The 16,742-nt window shown below is 38.1% G+C and overlaps 2 protein-coding genes across 5 annotated transcripts in view; one reads left to right on the plus strand and one right to left on the minus strand.

Moving 5' to 3' along the window:
- The window catches only part of DEPDC4 (DEP domain containing 4), a 20,550-nt gene extending 3,934 nt beyond the window's left edge, over positions 1–16,616 (minus strand). Inside the window, 10 exon segments of the mRNA XM_036235874.1 lie at positions 2,154–2,176; positions 4,112–4,190; positions 6,924–7,070; positions 7,459–7,871; positions 12,898–13,278; positions 13,711–13,741; positions 14,604–14,769; positions 14,800–15,018; positions 15,081–15,406; positions 16,569–16,616. Of these exon segments, the coding sequence (XP_036091767.1) occupies positions 2,154–2,176; positions 4,112–4,190; positions 6,924–7,070; positions 7,459–7,871; positions 12,898–13,278; positions 13,711–13,741; positions 14,604–14,769; positions 14,800–15,018; positions 15,081–15,406; positions 16,569–16,616 (1,833 nt within the window).
- Positions 14,822–16,742, plus strand: part of SCYL2 (SCY1 like pseudokinase 2) — a 55,275-nt gene continuing 53,354 nt past the window's right edge. Inside the window, exon 1 of one of the 4 annotated variants that reach the window (XM_036237338.1) lies at positions 14,822–15,440. The gene's annotated coding sequence lies outside the window, so the exon portion shown is untranslated. The remainder of the gene's footprint in view (positions 15,441–16,742) is intronic. The other 3 variants (XM_036237337.1, XM_036237339.1, XM_036237340.1) reach the window with 3 other exon arrangements.

The following is a 16,742-nucleotide window of genomic DNA, read 5'->3' on the forward strand; positions in this document are numbered from 1 at the left end:
GAGTGCTGGCCATACATCAAATGTTGAATTATACACAATGAATGAATCAATTAGAGAACAAAGTTGCCTAACAGTGTTGCTGATCACACAGTTAAGTGACAGAGCTGGAGCTGCAACACCAACTTTTTGGTTTTTATGTTCAAAATGTTTCTCGCACATGGCGATTGCATGTGCTAGAACATTTGGAAAAGCATTTCTAAATCCACCTGTAGAGCATACAGGGAGGAAAGATTTCCAGAAATAAAGGTGTCGAGAATGACTTTCAATCTTGAATATTATGTCAATTATGAGAGAGAAGTTTTGTCTCAACATTTATTTGCTTGAGTTAGAAAATCTCATTTACCTGGATAGTATCTAAGAATGTGTATAATAATAAGTTTAAGCAGCGTCTTGAGTACTATGAATCAGGCTGTGGATTCTCATAGAAATTTACTGGATATTCTGACAAGAGATAAGTTTACAGTGATTGGAGCTGGATTTTATTTATACAGGAAAAAAAATACTTTGCATGTAAGTCCCTCAAAAATGTTTAGGCTAAAATTGAATGACAAGACCCTTGGGAATTCTATTTAAACCTAATAACTGTAGTTTATGGAGCTGTCACTAGGTGGAGGGGCACTGCTGGGTTAGGAATTTTTCTTTAGGAATTAATGCTTCAGAACCTTCGAAAACCATTCATTAGAAATCATTGATAGTAATATGTTGATCAAAATGAACCCCATTAGGAAATAAAAAGTTACAGGAGATTCATTCAATTTAAAAATAAAACATTTAAACATTCTTGAATATGTTTCTTTTTTCACTGTGATCAAGGCATAAATTAAGACCACAAAGGAATGTATTTCTATGCAACTTTCAATAGGGATTGAATCCTCAACCTATGTCACATTGAGAAAATAATGCATAAAATGAAATAACCAATTTGAAGAAAGGAAGGGACGGAGGTGAGGAAAAAAAAACCAGCAGACGAAAACCATAAAATATGGACTAAATAAGAATTAGAGGGAGAAGACAAAATCGTGGTTGTAGAGACTCATGAATTTTAAATTTGTGGCTTTTAAAATCTACTTTATACATCTTACCCTATTTAGATGGTTCCTAGTGTTTAAGTTATAGTGGCCTAAGGGAGGTAGCTTAAAAATAATACATACTAAGGAAAATGCATGTTTTCTTCAGAGAACTCATGAGATGTTCCTTTTCTGTGGAAAAAGGGAATTCTAAGATACTAAATGCACCAGATCCCTAATAATAGCGGGACATTTAATATATGATTTTAGCAGCATAATTAAATAAATCGGCATACACGAACTTAACTTGTATTCCCTTCTAAAGTTAAAAACATTTTTTTTAAGTTCTCTCTTAGCAACTTACAAATATACAATATAGTATTATTATTACTGACTACAGCTGCCATGCTATATATTGCATTCCTAGGACTATTAATTTTATAATTGGAAGTTTACACCTTTTGACCATCCTCCTTAAGATATTTTAAGCATGATTACAGTTATAATGTTTGCAGGCTATCCTGTCCCTAATGTGTAAGTATGGTAGTTTGAGAAAACCACTAGAGAGTTCTTCATATTTACAAATGGTAGGTTTTTGCCTTAGAAATGTTAACACAAAGCTTCTGGATGGTGTTTTTAAAATTCCTTAATTAATCTTTTTTTGTTGTTGTTGTTATTTCAAAGAGATGCTGGGCTTAATATTAATCTCAAGAGACAACTGATGAAGATATTGAATCATCCTTTCCTTTTGTTTTCCAAATTATTTGTCAAGCATTGGCAAAATGCGAAGCCTTAAAAAAAAAGTACAATTGGAAAAGCAAGTTAAAAAAAATAACGAAACAAAAATGTACTTATCCAAACTGACCTTATGCTAGACCTATTTTTCCCTGAAGTATGGTAGGTGATAATACTTACACTCATATTTTCTTTGCTTCAGATTAATAATACTTTTTCTTTCCGAGCACTGTGTACTGTAGCAAAACATTATATTATCTTACATACATTGTTTTTTTTTCTTAATCTCCAAAATAACTCTAGTAACTAGAAGTGAGGAACCACTATCCTAGTTTCAGGAGGAATACAGAAGGAATTTAAGAGACATAGCTAATAAATTGGAGATGTAGGAGAGGAAAATTTTTCCTTCACCTTCTTTGGGTCCCTGGCTGGGTCTGAAAGGTAAAATGAAAAAGCAAGATTAGCAGGAGAAAAGCATACAGATTTATTTAAAAATATAAATTATATGTGACCTAGAAGCCTTCATAAGGAAAGAAATACCCAAAGAAACTGTATTTTTATGCCGGGTTTCATGAGTGCAGTCCTGGAGAAATATGACAGGTTACAGAGTATGAGATAATAAACTGGAGAAAACAGCAAGGCCTGTTTGTTCGGATTCTCAGAGTCCCTTTGTCTTTGGAGATAAGGATGCTCCTCTGGGTACAGGGAGAGGACCTCTCACATGTGGCTTTTATTGCCTGTTTCAGGCAAGAAAGTCGAGTGATCTGCCTGCTTCTGCCATTTTCTCACTCCTTCAGTTTAAAATATTCGATATGCCATATTTGGGAGTAGTGTGCTCTGTACCCCATTAAAGGCATGTTCAAAACATAAACACAATTTCATGAACATGAGCAATGCTCTGTGAGCTGTCTTAGCATGTACAGTCAACCAAGACTCTTTCCATGCTGACCTATAGATGAAGACACCTTAGCCTCCATACACACCAAAGCAATTCAGAGTAACCTTTGAAATCCTAAAGCTCATTAATAATTGGCATTTTGCCTATTTTCACTATAATGGCCTTTGCTTAAACACATCTATGGTGATGATACCCTGGAATTATACTGCTTCTGAAAACTTAAAACTCCTGCACCCAATGACCTATTCAGAATCTAATATCTTTCAAATAATAATATCTTATAATCACTATCTGCTTACTATCTGCCAAACTTCTTGTACTTTTTCTCATGAAATCTTCAGTATCCTAAAGTGTAGGTGTTATTATTATCAGGCCAATCTTACTGATAAAGAAATGAAAGCTTGGACCACATGGCTAGCAATTGGCTGAGCTAGGATCTGGACCTAGGATTGTCCACTACCAGGTTTTGGAGTCTTAACCACTATGTTAAAGTGCCTTTAGCTATGGCACCACTCTCTTCAATCTCAGAGCATCAAACCCTGATGTGCCACTATTCTTTGTTCATCATCTCTTCTCTCCCATCCAGACACATATCTGAACATCTGAACCACTTTCCTACTAACGCATGTCCTCCATTCTCTTGCACTCCAATCTTTCTGCAACACCTGACAAAGCAAAATCCCAGCTCTTAATCAATGCTTAAATCTACCTTTTCCACTTCGACATTCAAGTAAATAAGTGCTGCTGAGAAAAATAATGTCCAAATTGGCACCACGACAATTTATAATCCTCTTCGTCTGGGTGCTCAGAAATTACTCATCAATCCATTTACTTGTCCTTTTTCAACTGCTTTTCCCATTCCCCTAACCACCTATTTCAAATGTCCCTTCTTCTCATGTCATCCATTTAAGGGTCCCCTTACAACTCCTCAGAAAATATGGTCTCCTACTTCATCAAGGGAAATGGATCACAGTTTAAGGAAATTCTAAGTTCAGGAATCAGATCAATTACAAGACACTGAGTAAAAAGAACCAGGAGTCTATTCAGCTGGGGGTGGGGAAGATCAGGCTCCTCCTCTATAAAACTTGGTCGTTTCCTAAAAAAAAAGGAAGGAAGGGGGAAAAGTGACAAGAGAAAGAATCAGAGAGAGTCACAAAAAAAGACAAAAACGAGTACAGGAGCAATGAGGCAGGCGGTGGGTAAAAAGCAGAAGGGGAGGTGAGACTTGGGAGCAGCAATTATAGAAAGTTTTCATCTTTTTATAAGAAAGGTAAGCAAACAAAGGGCTTCCAAAAAAACAAAACAAAAACAAACAAAAAAACCCTAGAAAAAACTTGCTCTGGCGATGTTAAAAAAATAATTTTAATGTATCTATCTTTTATAACATTATATATTTATTATATACTTATCCTTGGCTCCTTTGGAACTTAGCACAGTTACTTAGAAAGATGGAACGAGTCTAAATCAATACCTGCTATGGCATCTGGATCTTCTCCATGATGAAGTTTCTTAAGTTTCTTATTAACTAGATCCAATAAAGTAACTGGTATCTATATTAAAAAAAAAATGGGTATTTAAAAATATTTAATATAAATTTTTTTATAGCCAGAATCCAACATAGAAAAAAATCTCAATATTTTTGATCAACGAGCAGAGGAAGAGGATTGCAGATGGGGAGAAGCGGCAAATAGCAGAAGACCTCTGAATTATGAAAGGTGTGAAAAATTTTTTTAGAATTCTTAAAATTCTATTTTCTACTTCTAAATATGTAGTATATCTAAAACCATGCTAAGCAGTCATTAGTGTAACGTTCTCCTATAATAACAAAAATTATTTGTAGATCCAAATAGCACTGATCTAAATAATTTTACATTGTGATTACATGGCCAGTATGCAAATACTAGCTATAAAATACATTTTAAAATTATTATCTTAAAATAGATACTCTTTTCCAGCTTTGGTTATACAAAGGTAGTCCCAGATTACAATATGTGTTTTGGGGGAAATAATCCTTCCCCTAACATTGTTACAGACGTACCAGTGCTGAACCTCGTGCCCACATAGTTCCTTCATCCTGGACCCCAGGCTACCTTTCCATCAGCTTCTGTTGCCCTGCCAATTTCCAGCTATGAAGCTGTCCCCAGTAATTCATTCTATCATCCAATAAAAATCAGAGTGATCGCTATGTTGCATGCACTGTTCTAGGTGATAAGTAAATCATGTTTCTAAACTCTTGGAACTTACATTCTCATAGGAGAGAAAGACAATTAAAAAAAAAATCAGCAAATATAATTTCGGGTAGTGATAAGAAGGCATAACACAGAGTAACGAAGATGGGTAGCCATCTTACTTGGGAAGTGCTTCTGTCTGAGAGAGTAACATTTTAAGCAGAGGCCTGACTAGATGTGGAGTGAGCCATAAGAAGATTTGAGATAAAAATGTTCCAGATAGACAATAAACAGCATAGGTAAAGCCCTATTACAGGAAAAAAAAAACAAAAAACAAAAACGTGGCATGTTTGCAAGCCCCTATCATAAATACCCCTGCCTCAGCCTCCCTGAAATACCTCATCCCCTAATCTCCAGAAACCAGTCATCGGAGCTGCTTCTCCCGGCTTCCTGAATCCCACATGCCCACTTCCTCCAAACCATGTCTCCTTCTATGGCCTGCCACAAAATTTACAGCGGTGTATTTCTTTATGACCCTGCTGGTTCTGACGCGACGGGGAAATAAAAAAATGAAAAAATCCTTTCTAATTTCTTGGCCATATGTAGGAAAGAGGAGAATTCATTTACCCAGAGGAGGAGGCGGAGTGAGAGAGAAGAAAGTGGAGAGGCTAAGTGGTAAGGGAGAGAGGAGAGGAAATGTTCTTTCTGAATTCCTAGTTGAAATCTGGGACCCGTTTTACAAGTAAACTACATACATGGATTTTGGTTTAGTGACTGTAGAATTAAACATCCATGTAACATGGGTGCCCCCACCTCCATCTACTATATTTTCTGATGAAAAATTAGGTACAGAATACCTAAAAGTTGACTTAAAATGAGCTTTTAAAATATGAATTTCATTCAAAATTCATAAATGGGGGACTGCCTCTATTGTATATATGTAATAGCACCTTTTTCCTTGAAATACTGGAAAAGACACCTCAGTTAAGGTTGAGCAGAACTGTTAAATAACTTGAACCAACGTTTCTTGTGACATGAGACACATTTTTTAAGCAAAAAAACAAAACAAAACAAAAAAACCCCTAAAAAACAAACAAACAAAAACTGAAGGGAACAATTTTTTGTAGAGGCTTTGGAGAAATATCACTATTGGTACTAAAATATAGTAGTGAGGCTTAAAAACAATCTTTTTCTTGATACATTTTCTAAATATATCAAGAATCTGACCACATTTTACTAACTTTATTGCTACCCCTCTATTTCAACTTACTATATTCCTCATCCAGATTATTACAACAGCCTCCTAAAAGGTGTTCATTTCTTCTACCCTTGTCCCTCTAACAATTCATTCTCAACACAAATGCCAGAGTTATCTTTATAAATGTCAGTCAGATCAGACCACTGTTCTGATCAAAAACCTCCAGCGATTCCCCCATTTTATCCCTAGGAGAAGCAAGGTCTCTCCAATGGCCTACAAGGGCCTCCACCTCCCGAACCTCATCTCATACCATCTTCCCTCTGCTTACCACTTCCCTGCTGTCCCTCAGCGCCCAGGCATGCATCATCCCCAGAGCCTCTGCTCAAGGAGCATGTGCTCTGCTCACTACTGCCATCCTCACAGCCATTAATTAGGTTGACTCTCCTCCTTCTAGTCTTTGCTCAAATTTCACCTTCTCATGAATCTTGGCCACCCTGTTTAATACTATAAGCTCCCAATCATCCCCACCCTAGCACCCATAAATCCTCTTAACCGGAACTTTTTCTATTTTCTATTGCATTTATTGCCTTCCGTCCAACTATATGACCCGACTTGACTGTATTTTTTTTACTGTATCAACCTCACTTGAATATAAACTCAAGAGAGCTCGCATCTTTGATATATTCTAAGCACCTAGAACAGTGCTTGGCACAAAGTAATGTACCAGAAATGGGTTGAAGAAATTAATCAATATATTTGCAAATATCAACATCAGCTTCCTTCTCTTTAGTGGGTAGGAAGAGACATCATTCTTTCAAACTTCGCATATTATAGGTATTCAATAAATTATTAAATTAATGATTTGCCTTTTTGCTTGACACAAATAGCTTAGTAATAAATGTGCCTAGATAAAATGCCAGAGAAAGCTTGAAGAAGTCAGAGTGACATTCCAGTAGAAACCAGACAAGTTGTTCTGCCTGTACTTTTAATAATGATTTTGTTTGCAAAACTGCTTTGGCAAGAGCTTTCAGGACCACAGTTTTGTTATCATACTGCAATTTTTCCTACCTGTTTTTGTAGTCAATTAAGATGTTCTGATGCTATATTGGGTTTGCACATTCTTTTTTATATTTCAAAATTTTCATTATGAAACACTTCAAATACACAGGAAATTATCTATATAATTATATGTAATATGCCAAAATTACACCATTATCAAAGAGCATTTTACACCTGCAAAATTACACCATTATCAAAGAGCATTTTGTTTTTAACATGAAATTATATGGTCACTTACATAGCTAAAAAGGTAACATGATGTTATATCACTCAATTTTTATTTTGCTAAATGGCCAGCAAGTTAATACATCTAAAATATTTCTAGATACCTCAGTTCTCGAATCCTGTACTACATCAAAATATGTTTCTTAGAATGCCTCTGTGATATAATTACCTTAGATCTAACGTCCTATAATACATTAGTTTACATCTGATAGTACAACTTACATGGCAGGCAATACTAATGAAGTGAAAAAACTCCATGGAGTATTTTGACACCATGGAAGAAAATATTAAAATGAAATACTCATCTATAACATTTGATTCAACTGATATTTTAAAAAATATTTTGTTATGCAAAGACTTAAAGTTTAAACATCTTCTCTTACCTAAAAGTTCAATAATTCCTGAATGACTATCGAAATACTTATCAGTTAACATGCTCTCTCTCTTTTGATTATAATATTTTACTATGACATCAAAAAGTTTCTTCTTCTATATATTCCATCTTGTCTCTTCATTTCTGTTTTGCACTAAATGCTGACTAACCAAAACTAGTCACTTAATTGCTGCATTAAAGCCAGTTATCAATCCCAGAGGAAAAAGACCAAACAAAATATATCAATGGTTGACATTTCCATTTAAAGGTGTTTTGATAAACTACTGTTTGATAAAACATAACCAAATCTAAGGAAGAAACTATTTTTCAGAGTTCATTTCAATAAATTTTGCTGAACGAATGGAGTCAACAAGAGAGAAAGAGAGAATAGCTTTTTTCCCTCAACAAATATCACTATTCCTTTCCATAACTTTATTTTCTAGGAGTTTTTTGGCCATCTTTTCATTATTTCTAATCTCGTTAGAGTTCGTTCAGAGGAGTTATCTGTACTGTTGCATTTCATTAGCGGTTCTCCCTTTTCCCACTCAAATAATTAAGTGCATATAGTTCTATCATTATTTGAAAATGAGACAAATATTTCCCCAAGCAAGATGCGCCATTTACTCCACCGCACACTGTCTTCCCTTTCTTCTTTCTCCATTCCAATAAGATAAGAAATGTAGGATCCTTTCACTCCTCCCTTCCTTCAGTGATGCCTTTCAAAGGCCCTTAATTCCCCCTTCTCCTCATCTGCCACCTTCCCAACCCTCGGGGTTTGCTGAGAGAGGTTAGGTTTACTATAATTTCCCTTAACGGTATGTTCCTTCTGTTTTGACTTAATACTTAGCACTTATTTTATACACTCCCACATAGCCTTACTATATCAACTTGCATTAATGTGTGCATGTGTGTGTCTGAGAGAGAGAGACATGCACGCAGAATAAAATGAAAAAATAGTAAGAACATAGATCAAAGATCATTGCCTACCAAAGTTTCCTCTCTTCTTCATTTCCTCCATCCTGGGGTTCTAGTTCTTTCTTTGTAGTCTGACTACCAGCTTTCCGCAAATGTTTTCTTTGGATGGGGTTCCTGAGTGATAGACTCTGTGAATTCTTGATAATCCTCAAATATTTTTCCTTCTTCCTTCTTCCCTTTTCCTTTCCATCTTTTCTTCCTTCTCCTTCCCCACAACTGAAAGGTGAATGGTTTATCTTGCCTAGCATATGTGACTCATTATCTTCTAGATCCGAGTGTTGCAGATGAAAAGATTAATGACAGTTGGACTGCTTTTCTCTTGCAGATGACATATCGTTTCTGCTAGGAGCTTATAAAGGCAGACTGGCTGCTGTCTGTTTCCTTCAGGGGCATCCAAAAAAATCCTGTTTCTTTGCTGGTAACCCTATACTCTACCTGACTCAGGGCAAGGGAGGATTCAGCTCTTATGGCCTTTTTTGGCCTATTGTGAAACTGGCCATGTGCAAACAGGTCCGTAGGTCTCCTACTACCAAGCTCATCTCAGGGTCTGAAGTGCTCCGGTCCTCAGCCCTGGAGTCTGATGTTCTTTTCTTGCTTGGCTCACATGAGAGAAAGCATCATATCAGTGTTCTCTCTGTTGGAATTTCAAAACTATGCAAGGTCTTATACATGTAGCATGAGTGCCAAATATCTTGGATTTCAGAATGAAGGAGAATTGAGCCTCATTCAGGTTACAGGGTTCTCTGGACCTCTTCCCACAAATGAGGCTGATTTTATAATAGGGCTTATCTCATTGGACTGTAATGTTGTGTTTCATGAATATCACCCCTATTAGACTGTAGATTATTTTAGGGCAGGGATAAATAAACTAGTAGAAACTGATAGTTAATGTTATTTTAGGTCATAAAATAAAAATGATAGAACTCTGGAAAACATGCAGGGCTGGTGCAGGGAGACGATGATCGACAGACAAATCATGACGGAATTCCCATGAATGCAATCACCTTATTTTCAATGGTCTTGCAGGTCATAACTAGTGACTTTGTTTGTTAGATCAAATGAGAATTTACAGTGATTAATTTTTAAAACAGAGATGGTGTTAGCTTATACGTATGGATATGTTCTTATATCTTAAAGTACCAAGGGTGAAATATGCAAAAGACCTTTTTAGTTATAAATTATTTGCCAATAAAAATGGTCACTTATCAGGTAGACATAAAATTGGAGTAACTTCTCTGTCTAGGCAAGTATTTGAGATAACTCTCTGTCTCCATGTCTCTCTCTCTCTCTCTCTCTCTCTCTCTCTCACACACACACACACACACACACACACACTCTCTCTCTCTCTCTCTCTCTTTTTTAAACAAAACTTAATAGTTTACTGTTTTGTGATTTAATGTTTAAAATCTCTCGCTAAATGAAATAGTCTTAAATCTACATCTATTTCTCCTATTTTCTATTTTTCCCCTTCTTTAATCACCCCCTGCCCCCCCCCCCACACACTTCCACCCCTGTCCTATGGATGTTGCCATTGAACTGGATCTCTGAAGGTGGGGCGTCTCTTCCTACATGCTCACAGCGTGCACCTGGGCACCTAGCACTTCTGATGCACTGGTGGAGGGGGAAGGCGGGCATGCAGCACACTGGTAGGGGCCTGGTGCACCCGGGGTATGGTCTGTGGCTCTACCTGGGGCGTGAAACCAGGACCTTCTGCATGTAAAGCAGACGTGCTAACCACTGCACTGTGGAGCCACTCCTATTTCTCCTATTTTCACTTGACATTTTTGTTAAATTGTCACACATAAAAGAGTATAAAAGCATACGTATTATTAAAAGTGTTTGGGAGACAGAAGCATGGAAGGGAAGAGGCCTAAACCCTCATTTTTTTTTTTTTTTTTTTTTTTTTTGTAGAAAATAGATGTGTCTAAAATTGAAAAAATCATGAAGTAGCAACATAAGCTATAGCTATGAGTTGTAAATGGTTGTCCCTGGGGAGGGGAAATAGATACAGGGAGAAGGGTGGGGAACTGCTATTTTTTGGCATCAAAACACTTTGAATGTTTTACATTATGTGCATGTATAACAAAGATAAAAATAAAAACACTTTTTTAAAAAAGTACAACTTTCCTTCCTTACTGTCTTATTTATTTGTTTATCCTTCTGAGTCTCAGTTTGCCCAACTATAAAGTTGTAGTAAGCCTGTTATAATTTGACGAGCTTACTGTTAGATTATAGACAAAAACAATGAATGTAAAATGCATTACAAATTGCTTAGCGCAGAGAAAGGGCCAACAAGTGGAAATTATTTTTATTAGCATCTTTACTGATAAAGTACATCCACCTTTAGTTAGAAATTTCTAGATGTACCCTATATCCTCAAGGGAAAATGATGGGACAAGTTATTTTTTCATTTGTGATAAAAACTGTACTTCTGTTGGCTCCTCTTCTTCTGCCTGTCTAAATATTGGTCTTCTTCCGAGTTCTCTTCTAGTCCCTCCTCTCTTCTAACTGTGCCCCTTTCTTTGGGCACCCTCTCTTTCCCTTACCACACCTATCCTAACTATTGTTGATAATCTTTCCTCCTCCAGTGTGCACGTCACACTTGTCTTGCTTCTATCATAGTTTGACCAAATGCAGTAAAGGATGTAACCATTAATGAATCGTGTATGCATCTGTCTTGATTGCCCTGGGGCTCTTCTTTCCACCATTAGTGGCATAATATGGAGAAAACCACAAGTAGACGAAGTAAATAGTAAAGAGAAATAGAGCTACAGGTAGTACAGCTAGTTTGTTCTGAAAGGCAAAGGGGAGGGAGAGAACTGGGAGTGGCTAATACAAAGGACAAAGGAGACACTCCTTTGAAGATGGTCTTGGATTATAAATAATAAGGACTAGTAATGAGTCTGTTTTCTTTCTTTTTTTTTTTTCCTGGTAGTATGGACTATATAGCACATCTAGTTAATCTGATTATGGTCATTGTAAAAAATAACCTAAATATTAATGGATCTATGCTGCCTCACCTGTCTTGTCTGACTTAACCGCTATGTAGAAGGAAACTTTTACTGGGAAGGGGAGTAGTGAGTTGATACACTAAATACATACTTTCATTATAACTGAAAAGTCAGTAAAAAGATCAGTGGTTGCCAGGGGTTAGGGAAAGGGAGGAATGAATAAGTGAAGCACATATAATTTTTAGGGCAGTAAAACTGTTCTGTATGATACTCTAATGGTAGATACATGTCATTATATACTTGTCAAAACCCACAGAATACACACACAGAGTGAGCACTATTGTCAACACTGGGTTTTTGGTGGTAATGATGTATCACTGCAGGTTCATAGATTGTAACAAATACATCACCCCGGTGCAGGATGATGGAGGCTGTGTGCGTGTGGGGCAGGGGTGTTTGGGAACTCTTTGTACTTTCTGCTCAGTTTTCCTGTGAACCTAAAACTGTTCTAAAAAATAAAGTCTATTTTTTTTTTTTTTAAAAAGCTAGTTCTTCCTTAGAAAGTTCTGGAAACAAAAATGTAAATTACCTTTTTATGAAAGCAGGAGAACAGGTTTGTCAACTGCGATACTTAGAGGTAAAGCCAGATTCTCATTCACTGTATGAATAAATTCACCAATCTCTTGTGAGGATTTGAAATCATTCCGTCATCTGATCTGTTAGGAAATAATATGTGAATTTTTCCATTATATACAGGACCACATTTTCAAATATATATTTTAATTTGTTAAACTCACATATATTCTCTATTTCCAAAAAAAGATTTCAAGTAGCTTATAATAAAAGACATAATAAACATATTAGATAATAAAATATCACCAGAAGAGGTCAAATTAGGACTATAAATAAAGAGAAAGAATATATGCTAATTTATAAGGTTGTTCTGATGGAATAGAAAATTTTTGCTGAGTTTTAAGAACACTTTGCTCCCCCCTCCTTTTTTTTTTTTTTTACTTTGGGTGTCATTTTTCAAAATGAGGCAGTATAGAATTCATCGAAGGAGATAAAGTTTTTCCTGGTATAAATTCTGAAAAATTTATGTGACAACGTACTCCACAAAAGTTTTAGAGCAAACGCAGAAATGAATTGATTTTTACATGACTATCTCTTTTATTAAATTCTGAAAAAAACTGAAAGCTTAACATTCAAGTTTGACTCAATGAAGACTGTTCTGCCAGAATCTAAACCCAATACAGTATCTCTGTTAACACTAACCTTAAAGATTCCTTTGCTTTTATGTTATCAGTTAACCAGTTCTCTGCATTTTTTTTCTTTTGCACAAAACATAAGATGATTTACTGCCTAGAAACCTGTAGACACTATTGTTTGAATCTTCAGATTCCAATTCCTTCTCATTTTTGAATAGCTTCATTCTCACTGGTTCAAACACTTCATGGTTCATCAGAACTTAGCAAAGATGAACTCCTTTAGGACAAGAGATATCATTACCACTTAGGCACGTATTTTGCATAAGATGACTTAATACTACATGGACAGCATCAGAACCAGTAAAACAGTCTTCATATGTTTGTAAATAAGGCCTCTTCCTTTTTATTTCCACTTGAGTCTGAAGGGAATGAATAATACCATCCCATAGGTGAGTAGCCTGAAAAGGACCAGAACATCCTGGGGGGAAAAAAAATTGTTTTTAACCAACACACATTTAGAGTGAACAAAAATATTTCAGTTTTTCAGTTTGGATAACCTTATGCTTTTTTTATGGCATATCTGCTGCCTGCTGCCATTGTACTTCTTAAATTTCTACTCCTTGCATCTTTGTAAACCATACTAAGATTGCACCATGTATGTCTGCTAATATAAACATAACAAACCTAGGAACTTATTTTTCTGATATTAAATGTATTATTATGTGAATTTATATACCTATGACATTATACGATTAACTACTAGCTATACTTAATCTTGAAGAATATTATTTCAGGATGTATTTAAAAAGAATGCACACACAACAGTGGAATCTTGATTATTAGAGCTATGGCTTCACCAGGCTTGCTTGTGTCTCCTTTCTTCCTTTCCTTCCTCCCTCTCTCCCTCCCTCCCTCCTTTCCTTCCTTCCTTCCTTCCTCCCTCTCTCCCTCCCTCCCTTCTTTCCTTCCTTCCTTCCTTCCTTCCTTCCTTCCTTCCTTCCTTCCTTCCTTCCTTCATGTCCTTTTGACCCTTGGCAAGCTCTTCGTGAGAGAGATCAAGGGCAAGAAGCTCAATAAACTAATTAATCTGCTAGCTAGTCTTGTTGAAAAAAAAAGTTTGTGAGCAATAATGAAAACCTGAAAACAATAAAAATGTCCATCACCTGAGGAATCATTAAATAAATCATGGCATAGCGTTATTATGGAATATTAAGCAGCCGTTAGGACAAATAAGGTTTGTAGAGTGGAAGGATATCATTAAGTAGGAAAAACAAAACAAAATTAAAAAAACAGTAAGCCGAACAGAACAATCTGTATGCTATCATCCTAGTTATGTAAATATGATTTGCCAACTTACACTCAAATATATATAAATAAATAGAAAGGTATAGAAGGATAAAATTCAATCTATTAATCTTAGAGAAGTACTTTAACCTCTTGTTCTAAGTGTAGTTTGTCGACCAACAGTATTGGCGTTACATGGTTACTTATTAGAAAAGTAGAGTATCAGGTTCTACTGTTGAATCCAAACTGCATTTTAACAAAGTCCCTAATGATTCGTATGCGTATTAAAGTTTGAGAAGCACTGCTTAACTAGACTTCCCAAGCACAGCAGTTCTGAAAAAGCCCAGTCGCAGTTCTTAGTCCGCGACCAGAGAGGGCAGGTGCTATAAAAAAGGGGCGGGCTCCAGAATCCCGAGGAGCGTAAAGTCCAAACCAACCTGCTTCCCTCAGCGGCGCTCCCCTTCAGTACACATTTGTTTAGGATCTATAGGCTACCTCTCCTCCTTTTCATGCAGACGCCACGAAGCTTGGCCCGCTCCGTCCTGGACCCGGAAGGTCACTCTGGCTGCCAAGGCTATGGAACCGCGGAGTCAAAAGAACCGCCAGGAGCTTGAGCCGGCTCCGCCCCTGGCCCGTAACCCCGCCCCACCGGCCCTCGAGGGCGGGCCAAGAAAGTCCTGCCCCGCCCCTTCCGAATCAGCAGGAAGTGACGTCATGCCTTGGCAGGCCGGTCTTTCGGCCTTCTTCCCCCTCCCGTACTCTTCCTCCCCAGTCCCTCCCCTCCCCACCCCCTTCCCTCCTCCGGCTCCTGCCGCTGAGGCCGCGCTGGTGCAGGAGGCTATGGAGTAAGCCCGCGGTATCGGCCAGGCGCCGAAGCTGAGCAGGAGCAGCCAGGACGCTTTTGGCGGGGCGGGGAAAACGAGTCCCAGCACCGCCCCTCCCGGGAGGAGAGAAGAAGAGGTAAGTGACCGCCCACGGGCGCCGAGTGACCTCGCTCACCGGCCGCGGTCCCGCCTGGGTTTCCGAGGCCAGCGAGGAGGGATTGGGGACGGACACGCGCCGGGACTAGGCCTCCCAAGGCCCCCGGGGCTGGCGACTGTTGCCAGGGGACGGGCCTGCCGAATGAGGGCCGGCTGGCGGGGCAGTGGGCAGCCGCGCGAAGCCGAGCTAGGGGAGCGGCGAGCTCCGGAGAGCGGATCCGAGAGGCCCGAATCCTCGGAAGAGGCCTTTAAGTGACGGGAGACCCGGGACCAGAGCCTTCTGTCGCAGGGAGAGCCCCGGCTTTGCCTCTGGACCTCTGGTTTCCGTGGTGGAGCTCTTGGTTCCTTTATAGGAAACTGGACACTACTCCGGGACTGGGTGAGACAGCTCCCCTCAGTTCTGAGGTCCTCCTCTGATCACCTGGGTTACCGACCAAGGCCCTACCACCCGGCGTCCTTTTCTGATAGTAGCTATAGTTTGGAACGGAAGGTTATTGTGTTTGAGGTGGGTGGGGCAGGTGTTTTGTTAAGACTAAAAACCTCTTAGGTACCTTCTGCACTCCTGTTTTTCTAAGCGGTAGAGAAAGGGTGGAGGAAGGTTTAGACCGATAAAGCTTGCAAAAACTTTTTGGGATCGGACTGAATACATATCTATGGTTAGTAATTAAAGAGACTAATATTGTCAAGTCAGCTCCTGTAACAGTCTTCCTGAGACTCCAGACTCAAGCGACCTAAACGCGCTATGTCAGTAATTACTTACAGTTGAAAATTACAAGCTATTTTTCTGTAGAGCAAATTCAAGAGTTACCTGTACGATGGCTTGATTTACAAATTGGATTTTATGAGTAAGATGTTTTCTAAGACGCGTTCGCATGCCTCTCTACTCTGGAGAATTAACGTAGCTTTACAGTCTCACTGTAAAACCCAATTATGCTCGGGTAATAGTTTCAAAGTCAGGTGCTTGAAACTACATTTTGGTCTCTGCAGGCCTTTTTGTTTGTTCGTTTGGCTTCCTGTCTTATTCTTTAGTATAAATGTTTTTTAAAAGTTTAAAAATGATTTATCAGCTGAGTAAGGGTAGAATTCTTGACAATATTAAATTGTGCTCAGGTGCTTTTGGGGGATTGCGTAAAGGAAAGGAAACTGATGGAAGGTTAGGACTTTCATTTTACGCAGGTCCACTTTCCACACATGCAGAAATCTATTCTTTTGTCTCTTAAGATCCACTAACAACCAATAAAATAAGTACAGGAACATTGTACTTTCATACAATGGACTGTTTCTGTACAAATCAACCCTAGAATTGGGAATAACTACTCATGCTCACATGTTTGAAATTCATGATTTCCCCACCCCTCCCCAAGAAAAGTAGGTCCTCTTATTGTGTTTAACTCAAGTGACTGGCAGCATCATTCATCCTTTTCCATAGGAGCAGAAGTTTGACAGCTTCCTCTCTTTCTTGCCTCATATCTCTCATGAAGTCCTGTTGATTTTGTCTCTTGAATACCTCTGAAGTCTTCATCTTCACCACTAGAACTCTAGTTCCAGCTACCATGGTCTGTCATCTTAAGCATCACTAGCCTCCTAATTATGGTCTACCTACAATTAGTTTTTCACACCAGACAGAGTGACTTTTTAAAAATGCAGATCTAATCAATTGTCTCCATGTTTAAAACCCTTC

This window comes from Rousettus aegyptiacus, unplaced genomic scaffold (assembly GCF_014176215.1).
Source record: "Rousettus aegyptiacus isolate mRouAeg1 unplaced genomic scaffold, mRouAeg1.p scaffold_m13_p_2, whole genome shotgun sequence".
Classification (NCBI taxonomy): Eukaryota; Metazoa; Chordata; class Mammalia; order Chiroptera; family Pteropodidae; genus Rousettus; species Rousettus aegyptiacus.